This window comes from Anguilla rostrata, chromosome 3, assembly GCF_018555375.3.
Source record: "Anguilla rostrata isolate EN2019 chromosome 3, ASM1855537v3, whole genome shotgun sequence".
In the NCBI taxonomy this organism is placed as follows: Eukaryota; Metazoa; Chordata; class Actinopteri; order Anguilliformes; family Anguillidae; genus Anguilla; species Anguilla rostrata.
Window position 1 is genome coordinate 1,630,722 of NC_057935.1, and position 9,279 is coordinate 1,640,000.

The window sequence follows — 9,279 nt, forward strand, 5'->3', positions numbered from 1 at the left end:
CACTAACCCTAACCCTAACCCCAACCCAGACACCACTAACCTAACACGCTTGAGTCAAGCAGAGCAGAGCCTAACCCTAATCCTCCGCTCAGAGTCAGAGCCAGAGCGGGCAGCAGCAGAACGTCGGGATTACAGAGCAGTCAGGACGAGCAGCAGAAGGTCGGGATTACAGAGCAGTCGGGACGAGCAGCAGAAGGTCAGGATTGCAGAGAAACGCTAATGACGTCGAAAGCGAACGAGAGAGGCCATTAATCTCTCATTCCTCACGCGGCTCGTTGTAATCGTGGCTCGGGCGCAGTGGCGCTCCACCCGTCCTTCTCGGGGAGGTGGTAAATCGGGGTCCTCCTCACCGTGGAGGGAGAGGAGGCCACAGAGCTGCTCCTGCGCCTCCTTTGGGCTCCGCGCAGAATCCCGCCGCAGCGCCTCCCGCGCCGGGGAGCCCCCGGAAACGCAGCGGAGCGGTTTACCCAGCATTCACCTGGGCTTCCGGATCACTCCGCAGCGCTCGGGACGGGCGTTTAAATCAGAGCCCGTCTGCTGTAATTACAGTACCAGGGGAGCGGGGGTGGGGGCGGGGGCGGGGGCGGAGAGGGGCTCAGGTTCTGCCAGGCTGCGTTTCTGCAGCGGGGGGGGGGGGTTCTGGAACGTGCAGCCTCCGCACTGCGGTCGCATTAGCTGCAGCGCATGCACTTCCCCGGGAAGTCTGCAGGCAGCGACCGAACCCCTTCCCCTCACAAACGAACCCCTCGCCTCACAGGACGTCCCAGAGGCAGCTCTGCCCCCGGCTCTCCCCGACCGGCGCGTTTCTGCCGGCGTCAGCGCGGCGGACTCTCAGAGCGGACCGCGGCGCTCGCAGCGCACGGCGGGGTCCGGCAGCAGGGCGGCTCGCTGCAGTTTAAACTCTCTCACTCTGTACCGCAGCCCTGACTCAGCTCCATACGGCTGCAGTCAGCAAAACACCACCAATCAATCCCACAATCCCCTCTGATCAGCTTGGACAGGAACGTCTGTGCTGAACTGGGTGGGGTCAGGTAGGGATGAAATCATGTGACAGTGATGATTGGCAGCAGGAGGAGGAGACTGGCCGTGTGGACAATTAAATCACCCCCAGAAAAACACAAATAAATAAACTAAGAGTGTGAGTGGAAGTGAGATGGTCTGTGGCTTGGTGATCTTGTCAAATGTCTTTACTCATTCATTCAGACATTTATCAGATAATCTCATCTCATCCTACACGGCTTACTGTACATATAATCCAGTTCTGCAGCGGATTAGATGTGGTTTATGTGGCAATTCGGGTTAGAACCTTGCTCAAGGGCACAATGGCTGTGCCTTATCTGGGAATGAAACCTGCAACCCCAGTTCCTTAACATTACCCTACACTACCGCTGTCTTATTTGGACTGTTCAGAGAGAGGTTTGAAAGAGTGACTGCCGGAAGGTTTGTTTAATCTTTCCCTTTGGTCCGCTGGTATGCTCTGCTGTTGTACAACCTGCGCAGACTCTCTGCTGAACTGCGCAGACGCTGAACTGGGCCTTGGGGGGAAGCGGGGAGTTTGCCACTCGTTTAATTGGAGCCGGTGTGTTATTGAGCCGGGTGTAAATGGATATCTCGCTATATCCCTATAGGGCATAAAAAAAACAAATAGATCAAGAATTGGGCCATTTAAAGCAAGAGACCCCCCCCCAACACTAAACCCCCCCTCCCTCGATCCATATTGCCTGAGAGAAAGGAGTTAATTTGGAAAGTATATCATTCTGTGTTTTATTAGTTCTGGGACACAATAAACTACTGTAGGGACTTCCCAATTACCCTGAAAAATTCAGTAAGGAGAGGGGTACACTGGCAGGCTGGGTTAGAGAGGGGGTACACTCTGGCAGGCTGGGTTAGAACAGGCTGGGTTAGAGAGGGGGTACACTCAGAGCAGGCTGGGTTAGAGAGGGGTACACTCAGAGCAGGCTGGGTTAGAGAGGGGTACACTCAGAGCAGGCTGGGTTAGAGAGGGGGTACACTCAGGCAGGCTGGGTTAGAGAGGGGTACACTCAGAGCAGGCTGGGTTAGAGAGGGGTACACTCAGAGCAGGTTGGGTTAGAGAGGGGGTACACTCAACAGGCTGGGTTAGAGAGGGGGTACACTCAGAGCAGGCTGGGTTAGAGAGGGGGTACACTCAGAGCAGGCTGGGTTAGAGAGGGGGTACACTCAGAGCAGGCTGGGTTAGAGAGGGGGTACACTCAGAGCAGGCTGGGTTAGAGAGGGGGTACACTCAGAGCAGGCTGGGTTAGAGAGGGGGTACCCTCAGAGCAGGCTGGGTTAGAGAGGGGGCACACTCAGAACAGGCTGGGTTAGAGAGGGGCACACTCAGAGCAGGCTGGGTTAGAGAGGGGTACACCTCAGAAGGCTGGGTTAGAGAGGGGTACACTCAGAGCAGGCTGGGTTAGAGAGGGGGCACACTCAGAGCAGGCTGGGTTAGAGAGGGGGCACACTCAGAGCAGGCTGGGTTAGAGAGGGGGTACACTCAGAGCAGGCTGGGTTAGAGAGGGGGTCCACTCAGAGCAGGCTGGGTTAGAGAGGGGGTACACTCAGAGCAGGCTGGGTTAGAGAGGGGGTACACTCAGAGCAGGCTGGGTTAGAGAGGGCAGAGGAGACTAGGATGATTACACATAAATGGTTCACATAATGTTAACAGCTAAGGTCACAGCCATCAAACTAATGTACCATGTATCATAAACTGATTTCAGATTCATCTTTACCAACAGCAATTTCACATCAGTATATACAATGATGATTTTATATTAATTTAGCCAACAGTAATTTCAAATGATTTCTGATCAATTTCTGTGGCATATTTTGATCGGTCTTGACACGGGTATTGTGCCGAAGGCAATGTGTAGCAGAGCTCCTGGATGTGTAGAACTCACAGCACTGGCAAATAATAATACTAGTCAGTAAAACGTGCATCATCGTGAAGAGTAGTTCTCATTCCCCAGGGAGGCATTATTCTGTGTATGGCCTATTAGAGTCTGGAATGATTAAATAAAGCTTTAGTCAGAATACGCGCCATGTTTAATCGTGAAGACAAGTTCTCTCCCGGCTTTCTGGGGGTTATTCGTGTAATGCACTCGTGAATGGGCCTGGGATTAATGCCATAATACACTCAGCAGACACTGCTGTCAGAGTGGGGGTCTGGTGTTGAGTTATAGGTCTGTGTTCCAGTGAGAAGGATCTGGTTTGAGAGGTTAGTCTGTGTATAGTATGAGGGCTCTGTGTTTGAAGTAGGCCTCTGTGCTTGAGACAGTCTGTGTTTGAGTAAGGGGTCTGTGTGTTTGAGTGAGAGGTCTGTGTTTGAGTTAGGGGTCTATGTGTTTGATTAAAAGGTCTCTGTGTTTGAGTTAGGAGTCTGTTTGAGTAAGAGGTTACTGTGCTTGAGTAAGAGACCTGTGTGAGTAAGAGGTTTCTGTGTTTGAGTAAGAGACCTGTGTGAGTAAGAGGTTTCTGTGTTTGAGTTAGGAGTCTGTTTGAGTAAGAGGTTACTGTGTTTGAGTAAGAGACCTGTGTGAGTAAGAGGTTTCTGTGTTTGAGTAAGAGACCTGTGTGAGTAAGAGGTTTCTGTGTTTGAGTAAGAGACCTGTGTGAGTAAGAGATTTCTGTGTTTGAGTAAGAGACCTGTGTGAGTAAGAGGTTTCTGTGTTTGAGTAAGAGACCTGTGTGAGTAAGAGGTTTCTGTGTTTGAGTAAGAGACCTGTGGGGTCTTCAGTGGGACTCTCTCTGGTGAGATGCTGCACAGACTCAGTCACCCTCAGTGAGAGCATCGCTCTCTCTCTCTCTCCCTCTCTCTCTCTCTCTCTCTCTCTCTCTCTCTCTCTCTCTCTCTCTCTCTCTCTCTCTCTCTCTCTCTCTCTCTCTCTCGCTCTCTCTCTCTAAATGAGCTGTTAGTGCTGCAGATATTCTTCATTCTGCTTTGTGTCCATTAGCTGTCCTAATTTAACGCACTGGCTTACAGTGAAACCTCACAAATTGTTAGACTTTCACAAATTATAGGAGAGTGGGCAGGAGGGGTTGATATTTTTGGGAATAATGGATGTGACCGCACTTGCCTGCCTGCCTATCTCTCTGCCTGTCTGTCGGGGGGGGCGCGGGGGGTGTGGGGGACAGTACAGACAGCGCTGACAGCTTGTTTCCCTCCCCTGCTGTAAATTGCCTCTGCATGTCTGCTCAACAGGAGGAGGGGGGGGTTTGGGGGGGTTATGGCATGCTGGAGAGGTCTGCTGGAACCTGACTGAGGATGAAAACTCTCTCTGCTCCTTCATTAAAACCCCCGCGGTGGCAGGTCTGCTCTCTGTGCCCACGACTGCCTGAGGAAGACCTTGCTTTATACACCCCCAGTGCATATGAGAGAGAGAGAGCAGACCGTATACAGGAGAGAGTGCGAGAGCAGCTTGTGGAGAGAGAGAGAAAGAAAGAGAGCAGCCCATGATATGCTAAGTGCAGCAATAAAAATTATTGCTGGGTGGGGGGGTTGGGCTTAGTGACTGCAGGGGGCGGAGTCTGCCCTGTGGGCCGGCCATATGGATGCCAGGTTTCATTTCCTGCATCCTGGAGCTTGTGCAGATTTTGGATAGGGCAGCCAGACCCCCCCTTCCTCCACAGTTACACTGCGGGGCCTCAGAGATGTACAGAGGCTGGGGTCCCCCCCCCCTTACAGCTGATGGCTAGTTGCTAGTGTGATGGCTTTAGATGAGCTGTCCCCTGATTCATTCCTTACTCACACACAGTGTCTCTGCCATTCACAACGTGAGTCGGGGGACAACATCCAAGCAACAACCAATCCGATGACTCCAGGTGGAGCATGATGGGGTCATAGGTCAGAGGTCAGCTGCTCTTGTCTTCGGAATGGTGAGAGATGAGCACGGATTAAAGATCACTGATCTGTGTAGCATATGGACCAGCTCACGCACTGAGCTCAGTGGATCCAGATGATATAAATAACTGGTGGTGTGGCCACTGAGGTGCATCTCCATCTCATTTGGGGTTTTGGATGAGCCCCTCTCGTTTAAAGCAGGGTTCTCCGTCCAGTTCCACATTCCATACCAGCCTGTGTAGCTCATCTGTGTGCTGAGAGCTGCCTGGTCTTTAACAGGCTGTGAGCAGAGCTCCACCTCTTTGTGCTCTGCATGTACACCTGCTGTGTAATTATCTCCAGTGCATTCCCCCTCTAACCTTAGCCATGTTCACGTGCACCCCGATAACCTCAGCCATGTTCACGTGCACCCCGATAACCTCAGCCATGTTCACGTGCACCCCGATAACCTCAGCCATGTTCACCTGCCCTCCGATCAACACCTCAACATTCTGCACATTCTGGGTCTTGTACCCAAAAATAAAAAATAAAAAATGGACCATCTGTTTAAAAACAGCACTGAGCTTCTTCCTCCTGAATATAAAACAGGAAAGTCAGGCGGTGTAAAAATACATTTGGGTCACCTCTTGTGGTTTGGGAGTGACAGAACTACTAATGAGTCAGAGTCTCTACCGGGGGGATTAACGGGGGGAGGGAACTCTTTGAAAGGAAGGGATCAGCAGAAAAGGCTCCACACACACCAGCCTCTGTGCTGGCAGACCTCAGAGTTTTTATCAGAGGTCCTGAGTGTTGTGCGTGCATGCAGAGAGCTGAGTGTCCGTCAAATGTGCCCGTTTTAGAGTGGTTTAGCGATCCATAAATCGATAGTGAGGAAATGTACACTGCTGTGAGGGCAAAGGGAGGGGGGGGGGGGACTCTCATTGGAGGAAGCAGTTGCCAGGTTACAATGTAACACAGGAAGGCAGCCAATACGCTTCCCCCGACAACATCCGATTTCTCTCTTTAGGTGCTCTTCTAGATTGCCTTTTTTGTTTTATTTAAACAATTTAATGTGCATAGATATATTTTAAAGCAGGACTGTGCTCTCTGTTGTACAGTTAAATTCAGCTGGTCCCCACATTGGTCAGCCCAACCAGGAAAAACCCACTCTTTTACACAAGAGGCAACAACTAATTCAGGTCCACTCCTGTGCCCCTCCCTCTTCCTGTTTATGCCCCTCCCGCTTCCTGTCTGTGCCCCTCCCTCTTCCTGTCTCCTGAATGCAGTGGCTAGATTTGCTTTGAGCTGAGACAGCAAGATCACCGGAGTATTTTTCAATGCTTTACCTGCCCCGTCGCCATGCTAATGTTTTAGCGCTTATCGCAACAAGCTTGTGCTCTCCCCCAAAGCAAGTGACGTCAGCGCTGACCAGACTTCACAATTGTGATGATACAGTTTCAATTCCCTGGGTATTAAAACTGAACTGCTTTAGTAAATACCCAGCTGTATAAAAGTATTGCGTGTTAGAGCAGTGTAACTTGGGTTAGTCACTCTGGATTAGAGCATCTGCTAAATGCCTGTAATGTAAATTAAGTCTAAGTCTGGCTCACACGGACATGAGTCAGAGGAAGGCACTTCAGCAGCTCGACAGGCGAACCTTGAGCGCCCAGTCGAGCCAGCGGCTCATCGTCCTTATGCCATCTGAAATGCATGCCTATAAATCTTCCCTGTGACACACGGCACTTGACAAATAATTAGATCCATCAAACATTGGCTTTTAGGGAGCTAATTGCACTCCTGCTCCAATTAGGATCAATTAGGGGCCGAGTAGATCAGGTGGGAAGAGTGGCCCAGGGAAAAAATTTACAAAATCCGTTTCCATGGAGACTAATCAATCAGCGCCGTGAGTTTAAAGTAATTGGGGTCTGTAGGGTTAATGTGAAGTCAGTCCGAGTGGAGGGGGGGGGGTCTCCACCGCTTTCTGTGCGAGAGTCAGTGTGTGTGATTTATCACATCAGGTACCGCAGGCAGTGCAGTAGTGAAACACACAGGAGTCTGCGGTACATAGCCCCGCCTGTGTCTGTGCACCCGGAAGGAGTCTGAGCGACACTCGTGGAAAATTACAGCGTAATGTAACCGTGCTGGGACTGGGAATGTGACAGGGAAAACAGGCTGTTCCCTGGGGGGGGGGGGACTCTGGCCTGAGGCCTTCTCTGCCCCCTTGGGGGGGCTCTCTGAGAGAAACCAACCCCCCCGGAAAACACTGTCATCCACCCAGTCCCCTCTCTCACCTGCTCCAGAGAGAGATACACAACACAGCTTCCTCTGAACAGTGAGTTCCTTTCTCACAGGAACTCTGCAGAGAAAATTTCCCCCTGAGTCAAATGAGCATCTCTGGCTTTCAGAGCATCTTTGGCTCTCTGCGGCTAACAGGTATAATTCAGAGCTTTTTTTTCCAGAACAGGAAGTAGTTGAGCCGTTTCACCCCCAGCCTGCCTGGGCTTCCAGAAAAATCTCTGATTTATTCCACCCCCGCTTCTCTGTCCCCTCATTACCCCCTCTCCGAGCTGGAGTGCCCTTACTGTAAATTTGGGGGAGGGGGGGGCTGCTCTGTGCTGCATTGTCTGATGGCTGCCAGGGCTCCGTTAGCTGTGCCTGGTTTTTATGCTGATTGGAAGATCAGAGCTGCAGACATCCACACTGCCGCTGAGGTACTGAGCAGAATACCAAGCCTGCTCGCCAGCATCCAGCGTTTCAGATCTCACGCTCATGTTTATCTCTACAATGATTTAAGAGGGTGAAGGTCCACACATATTTACCATTAGAAGGAGAATACACATTGTGCTTAAAGGGACTGGAGTACAAACCGAAATATGTTTTAAAGGGTGTAGTGGATTTTTTAAATGTTTCATTCCTCATATTACAGTTTGTGGGTTTATGCTGTCAGTCTTCTCTCCGGTTCAGTCCTTTTTCAGGAAAGCCCTGAACCAAATCTGTTCCCTCACCTGACAGTTCAGTGGGTGACCTGGACAAATTCGCATTAAGACCAGAGAGATCAGACGTCCCCGCTGTTGCACCTGACCGGCACGCGTCTGCGTGTCACAGCGGCGGTTCACCGTCACCCTCGCGCGCCAGCTGGCCTTCAGGACTTAGACACAGATTGTAAACAGCGATCTTAATCTCTCCGAGGGTCGCCAGTAAGAAGCTCACCGCGCAGCTGTGCGGATCGAGTCGTAAACCAGAACTGGAGCATTAAAAGCATGTCCGCGAAATAAACGCATCGTTTGCAATACGCACGGAGACGGGCTTCTTACTAAATTCACAGTTGCGTCTCGAGTTATCATACATTCTCTACTCTACCACGAAATCACTGCAGTTTTATAAACGAATTCAATTACCGCGCGTGCCTATTCCTAATTCTTCTTAACTTGGAGGCAGCGCTTGACATCTACTCTACGGGAATACGTGGGCCTTGGCGTATTAACCAGTCGGTCTTGACTTTTCCTTTTTCCATTATACCTCGTACTTCGAGCGTTCACATGTCGCTCAGTCCTTTGCAAATAAACATAACCGTGACCGCGCCCTCACAGAGCCATCAATGCCACTAACGTCAGTTTACTGGTTCATAATTGTTCCCATGTATTAATTTGTTTGGGCCCCATTTATAGCCTATTGATCCGGAAAAGCATTTGAACTCCATCTGGCCACTGCAACTGGCCTGCGTATGCAACTATGACTATGACAGTCCAACGCGCACTGACAATATTAACGGTTAGCCTACCGGATTCTCAATTTTAGCACAACACAACGCTCTGTCTAGTGAATTAACACCCCTTCACAAGAAAATGACTACATTAAAATCATGCCGCTTAAATACCTTCAGTTGCATAGTTGTGATCGCGAAGGAAACTGCTGTTGATTTTACGTGTGTCAATCTCTTCCTCCATTTATGACGGCGTAACTTCGGAAGCCTAAAGCAAACAAACGAGTATCCATGGTCCTGAACCGTCGCTTCAGCAGAGGGTCCGCGCGAGCAGCGGGCTGTTAGTCATGATTCAGGCGTATCCAGGGAGACGGCAGTGCGATAAAAACGGCAGAAATAGTGCAGGTTCTGGCAGTCAGGGCCGGGGAGAGCTACGCAGTCGCTGCCGCTCCACACCGCTCGTGACAGCTCAAGTGGTTTGACCACCAATTTAGCGCCGCGCCTCGTTTGGGCAGCAATGACTTAATTTTTCATTACAACTGTCACTTAAGCGCACGTTAAGACTCCGAGCAAACACTGGGAACGCATACACACAGAGCTGATATGCGCGACGGAATTAAAAAAACTGTCGCGTGTCTTGTTGTATCGCGATGAAGTAGAACGCATCTCCTTGGTTTAAGATTTGTGTCTGGGCGGAGTATTCTATCCTTACTGCAACAGCACGGATTATTCGACCGGC

The 9,279-nt window shown here is 50.7% G+C and overlaps 1 protein-coding gene across 4 annotated transcripts in view; it reads right to left on the reverse strand.

Moving 5' to 3' along the window:
• Nucleotides 1-9,279, reverse strand: part of LOC135249774 (serine/threonine-protein phosphatase 2A 55 kDa regulatory subunit B beta isoform) — a 58,768-nt gene that overhangs the window by 18,154 nt on the left and 31,335 nt on the right. The window contains exon 1 of one of the 4 annotated variants that reach the window (XM_064325319.1): nucleotides 8,715-9,279. This exon is cut by the window's right edge and continues 90 nt beyond it. The exons of the other annotated variants lie outside the window; for them this stretch is intronic. Within the exon in view, the coding sequence (XP_064181389.1) occupies nucleotides 8,715-8,784 (70 nt within the window). The 5' untranslated portion in view covers nucleotides 8,785-9,279. The remainder of the gene's footprint in view (nucleotides 1-8,714) is intronic. 4 annotated transcript variants of the gene reach the window in all.